At 43.1% G+C, this 14,425-nt stretch overlaps 1 protein-coding gene across 1 annotated transcript in view; it reads right to left on the reverse strand.

Annotated features, from left to right (window-relative positions):
• Positions 1-14,425, reverse strand: part of HRAS (HRas proto-oncogene, GTPase) — a 66,321-nt gene that overhangs the window by 1,988 nt on the left and 49,908 nt on the right. The window contains exons 4-5 of the mRNA XM_089520858.1: positions 11,059-11,218; positions 7,915-8,039 (exon numbers count right to left, since the gene is read on the reverse strand). Coding sequence (XP_089376984.1) covers positions 7,920-8,039; positions 11,059-11,218 — 280 coding nt within the window. The 3' untranslated portion in view covers positions 7,915-7,919. The remainder of the gene's footprint in view (positions 1-7,914; positions 8,040-11,058; positions 11,219-14,425) is intronic.

Consider the following 14,425-nt stretch of genomic DNA (forward strand, 5'->3'; position numbering starts at 1 on the left):
ATGTTCTGTTTTCACTGGCTCTTTATTAGTAGAGTAATAAATCTAAACACCCACTAAAAGCCATTGACAGAGAGAAGCTGCTCAGTGCCACTTGTGTCTGGGGTCTGGTTGGCAGGTATTGAATTTATTCAGTAGGTATTGAAGACCTCTATTTACTATTTCCACCATTTCAAGTGGTATCCAGTATAAGTGGATTCAGTGGATGAAGAAACAGATCGTAATGCAACAACTCCCTAATTTTTTTTGTCAGCATTTTAATTGCAATGGCTTTCCCTGTAAGAAAAGGTCCACATTATGCTTATTTTGTGTTTAATTCATATCGAAAGCTCAATTCATACATTCATGTATAGGCCAAGATCCATTGAGGAAATACAACAGTATCCATTATCCGACCTTCGGTTATCCAACCTTCTGGATTATCTGACGTCCCATGCTTCTTTGTGAGCGTGCCTCACAAAGAAGCATGGGACGTCAGATAATTCCTTCCCCTCCTCCCTCCTTCTCCCTTCCTTTCTTCCTTCCCTCCCTCCTTCCCTGGTGGAGAGGCCAGGGAAGGAGGTTCAAAGCTGCAAAGGAGAGGTCTGGGGGGCGCTCAGCCCAAGCCTCTCCTCCGCGACTTCGTTGGAGATCTGGATGCTTGCAGCCTCCGAAAGGGAGACCTGGGTGCTCGGCCCAAGCCTGTCCTCCGCAGCCACAAAGGAATGAACTGGGCCAAGCACCCAGGCCTCTTCGCGGAGGCTGCGTCCTTGGCCCAAGCCTGTCCTCCGCAGCCATGGACTAAGGTAAGCAGGGAGGGAGGAAGGGAGGGACTTTTATCCCCAATGGCAGTGCGGGTGCATGCACACCTTCATTGGGGACAATGGCCCTCCAGATTATCTGACATTTTCGGTTATCCGACTATTAGTCGGCCCGTTTATATTGGATAATTGAGATTCTACTGTACAACTTTATATTCATATATAGCAGTTGTATAATTATGCTCCTATGCAGCAGTTGCATGATGATGCCACAGTCGTGAATTGTGACGTGAAAATATGCATTCTACAACAGCAACACTGAAGTATGTGTAAGTGATGGATATAGTTGGGGGAATTCTGCAGCCAATATTCAACAGCTAGCCACATAAATTCAACCCCCCTCCCTCAAGCCTGCCTCTCTGCTTCCATTTCCAGTCATTTCAGCATGGCTATCTACCCTTTAGAACCTACTTAGCAGCACTGTAAGAAGAAGAAAAAATAGAATCATAGAGTCCAATCTCTTGCTCAGTGCAAGATCTCCAGCAAGAGCATCCCAGCAGGTAGCTGTCCAGTCTCCTTCTGAAAAGGTCCAGAGAAGGAATCCCCACTACTTATCTAGGCAACTGGTTCCATTGCTTAATGACTCTTGCTGTCAAGAAATCCCTTCTGACTGAAATCTACCTTCCTGTAACTTAAAAACATTAGACCTGGTTCTACCCTCTGGGTATCCACTCCTCTCTGTGACAGCCCTTGAGATATTTAAATAATACAGTTCTATCACTCCTCAGTCAATGCTACTGTTAGGTGGATTTGTAGCTAGTTGACCAGCTGAGCCCAAAGGGTGCTCGGCAATGGCTCCTCTTCATTCTGGAAAGAAGTGACCAGTTGGGTGCCACAAGGTTCTGTCCTAGCCCCAATGCTATTCAACATTTTTATCAACAACTTAGATGAAAGAATAGAGGGTATGTTTATCAAATCTGCAGATGACACCCAATTGGGAGGAGTAGCTAATACCCCAGAGAAGAGGATCAAAATTCAAAATGACTTTAACAAATTAAAAAGCTGGGCCAAAACTAACAAAATGAATTTCAATAGAGAGAAATGTAGTTTACTATACAGAGGCAGTAAAAATGAAAAATACAGGTTTAGGATTGGTGACACCTGGATTGACAGCAACACATGTAAACAAGATCTAGCAGTCTTAGTGCAGGGGTAGGCACAACCTGCAGCCCGCGGGCCCGGCGAGGCCTTGGGACCGGCCCCAGCCCGGTCCTGCCGCCTATTGCCGCCGGGGCCTTTGAAGTGTTGCGCAAGGGGCATGGTGGGGCAAGTGTCTATAGAAGCCTCAGAAACATGCATTTATCTTATCATTTTTTAAAAAAATCAGCAAATATTTCGTGTGTCCTCCATTTTTTATTTTAAAAGTGCCCTCCATTTGAAAATTTTGTCCTACATTTGTCCCGGTTTATTTATTTATTTAATTTTTTTTAAAAAAAAAAAATATTTAATTATTTATTTTTTTGCTCCCCCCCCCCCCCCCAGTTGTCTGAGGGACAGCAACCCGGCCCCTGGCTCAAAAGGGTTGCCTACCCCTGTCTTAGTGGATCACAGGCTGAACAGAAGTCAGCAATGTGATGCGGCAGCTAAGAAAACCAATGCAATTCTAGGCTGCATCAATAGGAGTATAGTGTCTAGAATTGAGAGAAGCAATAGTACCACTCTAATCTGCTTTGGTGACCAGAAGTGGACACAATATTCCCTACCTGGAATATTGTGTCCACTTCTGGTCACCACAATTCAAGCAGGATGTTGACATCCTTCCAGAGGAGGGTGATGAAAATGGTAAAAGGTCTGGAAACCACACAGTATGAGGAGAAGCTTAGGGAGGTGTAGAAGAGAAGATTAAGGGATAACATGATAACCATGTATAAATATTTGAAGGGATGTCATACTGAAGAGATGGAGCAAGTTTGTTTTCTGCTGCTTCAGAGAGTAAAGACGCAGAGCAGTGAATGCAAGCTACAGGAAGAGATTCCAGCTCAACATTAGGAGGAACTTCCTGACAGTAAGGGCTGTTCGACAGTGGAACACACTCCCTGAGAGAGTGGTGGAGTCTCCTTCTTTGGAGGTCTTTAAACAGAAGCTGGATGGCCATCTTTTGGGAGTGCTTTGATTGTGAGTTCCTGCATGGCAGGGGAGTTGGACTGGATGGCTCTTGGGGTCTCTTCCAACGCTATTCTTTTTTGCCCTTTCTGAATTGAACCGCATCCATTCTCTAAGAGTTATAGAAAATTATAGTAAGTGGTTCAGAGAGTACATCAATAAGTTTCTTCAGTGCTCTGGGATACAGTTCATCTGGCCCCACAAAGACCACTGCTGCTGTGTAAAAGCAACTTCATCAGGTGAAAACTCTCTGCCCCTTGTGAACACAGAAAGCAGCCACTGCTGCCATAGGGCACAAAGGGAGAGAGGAAGAGAGGAAAGTGAGTGTCAGGGTGGGAAGGAGAGGCTGGGGCTCACATGCCTGCCTGCCAGCCACCACCCCTCCCCTCCCCTTTGCCCCTTTGAAAGAGGATATTCAAGGCATTTAATAGCTAACCAAAAAGATTAATATATAATCAAACAAACAAAAATTGTCAACAGAAGATGGTAGATAAATTGTTTATGTTTCAGTAAAAAGCTGAAGGAAGATCATTTGGGTGTCTACTCCCATACCATTTATTACCTTTATTGTTGTTGTTTTTGGAGGAAAAATGGGTTGCAGTACCACTTGCTAACCTCATGGTGATGCTATAAAACTTGAAGTCTGTTACCTCCGCTGCATTTACATTTATCCCTCTTACTATACCAAGAGACTGCTAATTAGACAATGGTGCATTCAGTTTCGCTTTGGATATTATATGCAACTCAATCTGTGATGCTTTAAATCTGTACTTCAAGAGCTGGTGGAGGACTAGTCTGCACTACCACCTGTTTATGTTCAATGCCAGCCTTGCAAAAATAATTTCAGGAGATGGCCCATCTACCTTCTGCTCTGCTCACTGTGGGTCACTCCAGGTCCTCTTCCTGGCTGCTTTAGAGATGAGAATGGCCCTAGTTTTCAATGGTCATTGCTGACTTTTTCACACTGAGAGAGGAAGAAACCAGGCTTCAAGCCCAGTATGACTTTTGCCCTGCTTGGGGGCTGGCAGGATGCAGGGAGATGTACATATGTGACTGGCTTCTCTTTCAGATTTTTCAAGTACCACCCCTTGGATGGCTATCAGAGGAAGAAAGACCCAAGCTTTGCATGTGCTTGCATTAGCACAAGAGAATGCCAAAGTAAGTAGCTGGATCCTTGCCTGGCAGCCATTAGTACATGGGCTAAGTGAGTGGCCATACAATATGTGTTCCTGCATATATGTATAATATGTCGTTTGAACTGCACCCACCTGGCATGGGTAGGAATTGTGCAGCCCATAGAGTGTGCCCCCAGAGGTTTCGTGCACTACCTCACTGTACCCTGCCTGGGCTTATCCTAATGCCCTACCCCAAATGCCTGGACCCTGCAATAAATAAATAAATACATTGCTGTGTTGGGAAATAGAAAACTGTGATTCTTGGAGGCTTCTAGGAGCAGCAGTTTACCATAAACAACTGTCCCAACTTCCTCCCTCCACAAAAAAATCCAGGAGTCAAAATTGGAAGTGACCTCCACTTTGATCTCCAGCTGAAACTGGCATAGTGCCACCCACCATGGGGGCAAAAGTTGCTCCCCCTACTCATCATGGCTGCCCACATAGCAATCCTTCCAGGTTTTAACTAGCCATGCTCTTGCTATGTTAAAATTGTGTACTTTTGAAAGCATTGTGTGTGTTGGATATGTCCATTTTCATTTCTCAAAATCATGCAGAATGAATAATCACTTGTTACTCGGTGTAGTGGCAAGACAGAAAGCAGAAGGAACTGTTGCCACATTTCTCTTAGATTGTTTCACTGTAACCCAGCTTAATATGGAAGCCCAAGAGAGAGCACTATAAAGGCAGAGGTTAGCAGATAAGAAATATGATACAAACTGATGGTGTGCCAAAAGAGGTGAGTGAGCCTTCCATATATAGACAGCCCATCCTGGTCAAGCCAAGGATAAAAACCAGAAAATATTTTCTATGAATGAGACTGGAAAACTTTGTGTGAATGACTCCATCACTTCTCAGCTCCCGCTTCTCTGCACATGTTTCCTCTTGCCTTACATCTGGGTTGTGTAGCTCTGAGACAGCTTGTTTTGTTAGCAAGATGCTGTCCAGCATAAAGCTACAGCCCATTTGTGTTTCAGATAATTCAGGGAAAAAGCAGCTCCCATTTCCTCCTCCACAGTCATAGAGCTGGGACCACACCTATATTTGTATTGCCAAGTTATGCTCTCCTTGCTGGGCAGCTATCTAGTAAGAAAGTTCAGGACAACCCAAACTTTGTACTTCACACACACACACACACACACACACACACACACACACACACACACGAGTAATGCATGGGATATAGGAATGAACACACATTTGGCAAACATTGGGCTTTCTCCTCTCCACAGCCTCTGGCAGTAGCCTCTCTCTGAGGTCAGGGAGTTTAAGTAACGTTTGGGATTCATCTCTACACTATCAGCAGGCAACGAACAGGAAATCACCCGCACCCTCCCACCCAAACTCACATCCTCAGCCAGAGGAAACAGTCTCAGACATCTGGATTATTTGCACATCTGGACCCCCACCCTTTAAGAGTATTAGCTGCCCTAGGTGAAACTAAAGCACTGGGCCTGCTGGGAGATTCCAGCCAACTTATATGACATCCGTTCATGTCTCAGTTGTTATTTTCTGGGTGGAGTGTAGTTCCCATTTTTATAAAGAAAATACACAAATGTCTATTTCCATAAGAGGAGGAAAGCCTTCTCTTCCTTGCTCAGCTGCTAACTCTTCTCCTTCAGAATTTCTGGACTTCTGGTTTAAAGCTGTTTTTAAGTGAGTTTAACTGCCTTGTTTTAATTGGTCAAATTGTTTAATGTGCTTTTGGTCCTTTTACCTTATTCCATATTGTTTAAATTAATTAAACTGTAACTGTATGATATAGGGCTGGTTATAAATATTTTAATAAGTAAGTAAGTAGACTGCAGGATAAGGAGCTCTCCCCTAAGAGGTCTCAATATTAATGTATAAAAAGCAAGAAGCCAGAAAGAAGATTCACCCTAGATACCAATAGACAGTTTTCTTCTGATAGGTCTGTGTGGGTTTTCATGGTGAGACAAAGCTCACTTCCGTATCCAAGGTCTGTTTTTTTCACTTCTCCCTCCTAACCTATCCCACTGCACCCTCCACCAAAAACCTAATTTCCCCTCTTCCTCTGCTCTACACTACTGGAAGAGTTTCTGTTATTATTTCCCTGGGGGAAGCAAAGAGTCAGTGTTGAGCATGTGTGGAAGGTAACTCCCAATGTTACCTATTAAGAACAGATAGCAAGTTATTGCTCCCAAGCTTAGTTATCTAATGGGCTATACAGGCAGCTCCTTTTAGTGCCATATCGGGGCTGTGGCAACCGCATGCCATGGCCTTGATCTGGCCTTTCTGCACCGCAGAAAGGGTGCCATAGCTGCAGGCGTCACAGCTTTTCTGCACTCTTTTGACGCTGCATCATCTGGATGCAGTGCCAGAGGAGTGTCATGACATCATCCACCGTAGTGGTGCAGCGCACAATGTCACGATGGCATGGGGGCTAAGTCAGAGCATACATCATGTGAATGCCCTGCCCTCATGCTGGCCTTAATGACCAGTCTATACAGCCCTTCATACTTGCTATAAATATCATACTTCTTAGTTGTAATATTTGTTATATATTTGTTTTGTTTATGTCACGGTCTTGTGCATTTTTTGGCCAATGGGGATTACTGCAAGGGCCAAAGGGAAAGTAATATTCCATTAATTGGATTCAGAATCTGCTGTCTCCTGATGGAAGGTATTCACCTGAATTTTAGAAATCCCATCCTCCCCACCTGCACCACAATTTGGCCCATTCTGCAGCCACTGATCCTCAGTACTGCAAGAGGGTTGAGGGGCTGCCGTGAGGAGGAATGGTGGAGGCGCAATCCCCTTCAAGAAGCCCCATTGCAGAAACCTAAACATGGATCCAACCATACATTTCTCCCATCATTGCTCTGAGCACTTGAGGGAGCAGGGAACACCAGCTTTTTTTGGTGTTTTGTGTGTGTGTGTTTGTTTAGAGAGCCCATTCTGATTTCTGTAACCCTTCATACTGTTGTTCCAAAGGCACTTATTAAATGTATATCTGGGCTTCCTCACCAAGGGGGTGTGTAATAGTCTGCAAACATTTTCCATTTATATTTCAGGTATGAGATACTGTTTATATTATATCAGAATATTTCAGTACTGGAGTTCTGAAGGCTGCCTGGCTCTAATTCTACTGCAAAGTCTCTGAAATGGCCACTGACCACACACAGGCACATTTTGTTCTGCTACTGCTCAATCCAGGGACAAATCTAGCCTCTTCACTAGTTTACAGATGCGCTTCATGCAGCTTCCATGGGAGAAAACACAGCCACAGTACAGTTAAATCTGATACAGAAAGCCTGGAAAGCCAGGAGAAAGAAAACGCCCAGGATAGGCAACAGGAAGTGTCATTTTGAGGCTGCCAATGGGGGGTGGGGGGTGGGGGTGGAATAGTTAAATCAATAGAACAGACAGCATCTAAAAAGAGGAATAGAACTTAAAAGGAGATGAAATGGATACAAAAATTCTGGATCTAATCAGCGTTAACTGATAAAAGGCAAGTTGCCAGTACATTCTCATTTTTGACAACAAATCAGTCTAGTTCAAAGCATCTCTTCAAAGAATCATGGTTAAAATACATTTGCTTTAATTGCTTTAAACTGCTAACTATGCAGTTTGCAGTGTCTGACAAGCCCCCATCCTGTCTTCCAAAACGCTTGAGGAACATCAGATTCATTAAGGATGAGTAACTACAGGAATCATCCACCAAGAATCTGAGTCCATTTGTCTTTAATTCTCACTGCCTCCAGCCTGGTTCCATTCCAGAGGTAAGAGAAACTTTTCAGATATTTATCTGCAGTGTATGATGGGGGTGAGAGGGGGTAAATTCTCATCTCAAGCACTGTTTATTTTCTCCAGGGCCTTACCTTAGTCATGATATTACACATTTACAATTCATACAGCCTGGGCCACTTTCATCTGGAGGATTCAATTTGCGTAGTTTGTGCTGTCGGATCTCCCGCACTAAAGTATAGAAGGCATCTTCAACTCCCTGCAAGAGAGCAATAATGTGCTTGAACATGCGAACATACAAAACCAAGAAAAGGAAGCTTCAAAGAATCCATTTTGAAAGAGTCATAAAGAATGCCTTTTCCACTGTTGATAAGGGCAGCTTGGAATGTGTGAATATGATAAACCCAGTGTGGAAGCCAAGCAGTGTTCCTTTGCAGTGTGAATTACAAATCCTTGGAAAGGTGGACATTTGAAAAGAGCCAAAAGACACACACATACAGACAGTTTTGTTGTCACAAACTAATACACACAGTTCCCAAATTCTTCACACATATGCTTGACCACTCACATGACAGTAGTCCTGGCCTGACTGAGCCATGAATGTGTTACAAAAACCAGCAAGAATGAGTGGTAGAAAGAGCCATCACGAGTGACTGAATCCGCACCCTCACCTTCATGAGACTGCAACAAGTTACTAAGACAGACTACTTGCCAATTTTATCCCCAGTGTTACTTTAATGGGTATGGAGGGGGTGGGGAAGCGAATCACTCTGAAGTCAAGAGTGCCATAATTCACGTTCATGTTCCTCGGTACTCAGAGGCCATCAACAGAACCTGCTGTGCAATTAGCAGCTGGAAGACTGGTAGCCTGACTGCCTATGCATATTGTTGTTATTGTTTTTGCTCAATGGGGCTGTGTGCCAGCATCACCACTGTCAATCACACAGCCTTTCACAGCTCTTACAAAGGGAAATACTCAAGGCAGCTCAACTGCCTTCTTTTTACACAAACATGGGGGTAAGCAGGTTGCTGGGAGCCAAGGAGGGAACAAGAGACTGGCATCCTCATGTTACAAGAATTACAAGACAAGTATAGGTTACAGAGCATGTGGTGACTTCTCAGCTCCAGGGGCGTAGACTTCTTAGATCCAGACTGTCTAGATCCATTTCAGTCTGGCTTCTGGCCTGGTTATGGGATGGACACAGCTTTGCTTGCCTTGGCACACAGGAACTGGACAGGAGTAGTGTGTCTTTGTTGGTTCTATTGGACCTCTCAATGACTTGATACCATCAACTATGGTATTCTTTTGAGCTACCTCTCTGGGATGGGAATTTTGCCCACTGTTTCACAGTGGTTTCAATCCTTGGAGGGGAGAACTCAGAAAGTGGCAGTGGGAGGGAGATTCCTGGCCTATGGAATCCCTCAGAGCTCGGTTTTGTTCCCCATACTGCTTATATGTACATGAAATCTATGGGAATGGTTTTCCAGACTTCTCAGGGTCAGGTGTCATCAGTATGCTGATGACACCCAATTCTTTCTTCTTTTCATCTAACTTCAAGGAAGCTATTTTGGTGCTAAATCAGGGTCTGCTCTCAGTAGTGGACTAGATCAGGGAAAATGAACTGAAACCTAATCCAGACAAGACAGAGGTGCCCCAGGTCAGTCAAAAGGGAGATTAGGAAATAGGGATTCAACCTGTGCTTGACAGAATTACACACTCCCTGAAATCTCAGTTTCACAGCTTGGATGTATTCTTGAACTTGAATCTGAGCCTGGATGCTCAGGTTTCAGTAGTGACAGAACCATGTTAGTACAGCTAAAACTGATGTATTCCCCGAGATGTCAAATCTGGCTGCAGTGACATGAGTCCTGATTAATTTTTGTTTGGATTACTGTAACATACATGAGGCTGTCTTTGAAAACAGAAATTAGCAGATCCAAAATACTGTAGCCAGATTGTTGACCAAGGCAGGTTCCAAAAGAACAAAACTCCCATGTTGCAACAACTTTACTGGTTATCATTCTGTTTCTGCACACATTTCAAAGTGCTGGTTATGACCTATATAGAACCTTAAATGGTTTAAGTGGAGACCATATGAAAAGAAGTTATCTTGTATTAGTCTGCCTGACTTTTAAGATCTTCAGAGGAAGACTTTCTTTGTCCCCCCACAAACAAACAAACAAGCTTCACTTATATACTGCTTCATACCGCCTAAGCAGTGTCTAAGCAGTTTACAACTGTAAGCTAATTTGCCCCCAACAATCTGGGTACTCATTTTAGCGACCTCGGAAGAATGCAAGCCTGAGTCAAGCTTGAGCCCTTTTGCTGGTCTTGAACTCGCAACCTTGTGGTTTTGAGTGAGTGGCTGCAGTACAGGCATTTAACCACTGTGCCACCAGGGCTTCTTCCCAGGCATGTTTGGTGAAGGCAACAGAGAGCCTTCTCAGTGGCTGGTCCCAAGCCATGTAATTCCCTTCTGCAGGAGACTCAGTGGGCCTACCTATCCGGTTCTTTCCACTAGCAGGCAAAGACTATTTTATTTAGGCAGGCCTTCACCTCTTATTTTACTCTGGCAAAAAGATCATTTAATGGGGTGTGTGTAACACGTCCACCTTTTTGCTATATTTACTGTATTTTAAATTGTACTATTTATTTAAAGTTTTTTAAAACTTTCATCTCAAATAGGTTTTAGCAAAATTTGTTTTGAATGTGATGTGAGCTGTCTTGGGGCCCATGCTGCAAGAAAAGTGAGATATAAATCAAATAAATAAGTAAACAGATAAGAAGAAGAGACGGATAGCAAAGATAGAAACCATCCATAATAGAGGGTTCTAAACTTGCAGCCTAAGCTTGTAAAGTAGTGTCTCTTATAAACTAGGGAGTCAGCCCTAAGAAGTCTTAAGATTCCAATCTGCCACCTATAGGAAAAAATATGTGAGATGGTGAAAGGTGTAAATACTCTAAAGGCACCAGATCCCCTCTGAGCTTGGAATCTATGCAGTGTCATCTCTGCTTACTCCTTGGATGGGAGACTACCAGGTGCTGTAGGCTATATTTCAGAGGCAGGACCTGGCAAAACCACCTCTAATTATTTCTTGCCTAAGAAAACCCTATGAAATTCATGGGGTTGCCATAACATGACAGGCGACTTGGAAACATATACACATGCAAAGTACTCCATTTGGTTCTCCTCTATGAAGAAGATTCATCTGTCAGTCCTAAAGGTGGACCAATGTATTTCAGAAGAGACTCCCCTTCACACTTATCCTCTGTGTACCTGTCTAGTTTTGGCCGATGTCTCAATGTAGGGAATTCCATAGCTCCGAGCCAACTCCTGGGCTTGCCGCGTTTCCACAGTCCGGGCTGGAAGGTCACATTTATTTCCCACCAACACCATGGGGACATCATCAGAATCTTTTACCCTCTTGATCTGTTCCCTGCAGAGATCACACCAGAAGTGGAGCAAATTAGAGAAAGTACACTTAGTGTTGAAGAACTTGAAAACAACATGCTAGGAACATTGTATTCTGTTGCTGTTTTAATGAGGAAAATAACTTCAACATTTTACTTTGAATTTACCAAATCCCACCCTCGTTAGTCTTTTGGCATAATGAATAGTGAATTTGGATTCATTTCTTTGTTCTTGTGGAGACGTGTAATAAAAAGCTACTGTATATACTCATGTATAAGTCTAGAAATTTTAGTCAAAAAGGTGACCCCAAAAACCTGAGTCGACTTATCCATGGGTCAATATAGTATTGTACTTTAACTCTTAGTTATATAAAAAGGAACCCTCCCATGGTGAAAAGTAAGAGGGTAATCTGTCCTGGAAGCACTGATTTCCCTTTATTCTCTCATCAATCCAACTTTAAATATGAGCACAAACAGTGATGTCTCCTGGAATTTTGTAAGTTCTTTGGCATTGTTTTCCTTTGCTTCATCCTTTACATCCTTTGTTACATGGCCCTAAATTTTACTCTCAACTTATCCACAAATCATATCAAAATCCATAATGATGGCTCCAAAACCTGCCCTCGACTTATACATGAGGTCAAGTTATAGTCGAGTATATACGGTATTTAAAACTTTGCATGGAACAGGAGCTCCTGTTCACACACTGCTCATGGTTTCTTTAGAGAGTAACATTTACCACAGCAATCAGTGAGAATCAAAATCCATACTAGCCAATGTTAAAAATAGCAAAAAATGAAATAGAAATCAGTTAACAATTAGTGAAATGACTTAAGCTACCACTTTAGTCAGCGAACAGAGTGTGAAGGAGTTTAATTTTCTATCTAATATTGCATTCTGGGTTATTTTCTATACTCCCACAGTATCTGAAGAGCCCCTCTCATATTTTGTGCAAAACGTCCCTCTTGCATTTTATTTGTGGAGGCTCTGAAAGGTTTCTCTTTTTCTTGATCTTGGGACACTCTGTTAGGACACAGTTTGAGAGCTCCTGATGTACCATGGTGAACAGGGCCTCACTGTACTAAGCAGGAAGACCTCAGCAGAGGGTGTGAGCACAAACCCTTTGTCAACAACCAACTACAGCCAGGCTCTGTGCCATAACCCCAAGCCACTGGGCAGTTGTCCAGCTGCAGGAGGTTTCCTCATGTCCCTGGGGAAAGAGCCAGGCCCTGTTATGCTGACGGCTGCTCATCTCCCTGCTTGGAAAGGAGATGTAAACACTGAGGACACTGACCCATGGGATGCACGATGGCTATCCAAGTCAATTATTTGCTATCAACCTCAGGGTTCCCAAAGAGTTGTGAGCAGAGAAAGTCTTCAAGGAAACCTATAACCAATGTGTGTATCATGCAAGTACTGATACTTAACTCAGTACACCATTTTCAGCAACTAATGTTTGAAAAATACAAATAATAATAATAATAATAATTTAAAATATGTATTTATATTTTCCTGCCTCTCCCAGATGGATCTAGGTGGAATTACAACCTGATAAAATATACAAGACACAACAATAAAATACAGTAACAGTTTATAAATAGTTACTTTAAAACAGGTTCTATCAAAGAGCGAGGGAGGAATAGAGATATTCAAATCTTAGTCAAGAATGGAACAATATTCCTTATACTAGAGATCAGGTGGGTAAGCTCGCTGGAAGAGATCTCTCTTAACTGCTCTCTTAAAAGCATCCAAGGAGGTGATAAGACAGATCTCTTCCGGGAGACTGTTCCACAATTTTGGAGTCGTTACAATGACAGTTCTTTGAGAAGTTGAGACTAATCTAGTCGTTTGTAGTTCTAGCACATTCTTCCCAGATGCAAATGGGAAACCATTCAGAGTCAGGGGCTTTCCCAGCAGATAATGATCACCAATTAGCAGATACTAATCTTCTTTTGCATTAACCTCCCAGCCTGAGGCCGGACATCAGCACAGAACAATACACATGCAAATCACTCCTGCATTCCTAGGCTCACACAGTATATATACACCCAACTTTTTCCAGGCAAAGCATTCTCTGAAGATGCCAGCCACAGATGCGGGTGAAACGTCAGGAAGGAAAATTTCTAGAACATGACCACATAGCCCAAAAAACCCCACAAAAAACCATGAATAACCAAAACTTTGTACTGCACCCAGAAACTAATCGGCAGTCAGTGAAGAGCTTTTAGAACTGGTGTTATATGGTCAAACCTTGAAGAACCGGTGACCAGTCTTGGCTGCCATATTTTGAACTAACTGAAGCTTCCAAACTTGGTACAAGGGTAGCCCCATGTAGAGCACATTACAGAAATCAAAACAAGAGATTATCAGAGCATGTATCATTACTGCAAGGTCCCTTCAGTCCAGGTAGGGATGCAGTTGGTGTATCAATCAAAATTGATACCAAGCACTCCTGGCTGCCGCATCTACTTGAGATGACAACTGTAGGGACCAGTCTTAATGGCTAAGATCCTGCATTATCAGGCATAACTACATTGACTGAGCTCCCTTAGCATACATCAGTATGTATCTGAAGCCAGAATGCTTCAGATCTGTGGACCCACAACGTCCATCACCACCAGCTAGCAAAATGATGATGTCCTCACATCTCAAGCATACCAGGTTGAAGAAAGAAGATCTAATGTAATTATTATACACAGAGCTCTACATATGGCCCTGAATGTCCACAACTCTTTTCACTTAGAACATGGGAACTATGCAGCCCACCCAAATGTTGTAGAACTGCAACTCCCAACATTTCTTACCACTTCAGTCAACATCTGGAGAGCTGCACAATTCCCTAAACTGCCTTAAAAGAGGCAGAGAGAGAAAAAATACATGAGCAGGACAGATTTGCACACCTGTTTCTCAAAGGAGCATCTGTTTTGGACATTTCTCTGAGTGCCTGAAGACAAAACAGCACCCTGTACCTCTGCCACACCAAGTTTCTTACAGTCCCATATACATGAGAATAATCTGTTGCTGCTTTATAAACCTTCCCATTCATTCTCTGTTCCCTTTTTGAATATTCACTAATTCAATGATAGTTCACCAAGAACTTTTCCAAAGGAACACACACTCTTTAACAGCTACCCTGCATTTTAAGATCTTCAGGGGAGGCTCTCCTGTACGCTCCACTTCCCTATGGGACATGTTTGACAAGAACAAAAGAAAGAGCTGTATTGGTGACTGCC

The sequence above is a fragment of the Sceloporus occidentalis genome, unplaced genomic scaffold (assembly GCF_023333645.1).
Source record: "Sceloporus occidentalis isolate IW3139 unplaced genomic scaffold, rSceOcc1.0.p SCAF_4, whole genome shotgun sequence".
Taxonomy (NCBI): domain Eukaryota; kingdom Metazoa; phylum Chordata; class Lepidosauria; order Squamata; family Phrynosomatidae; genus Sceloporus; species Sceloporus occidentalis.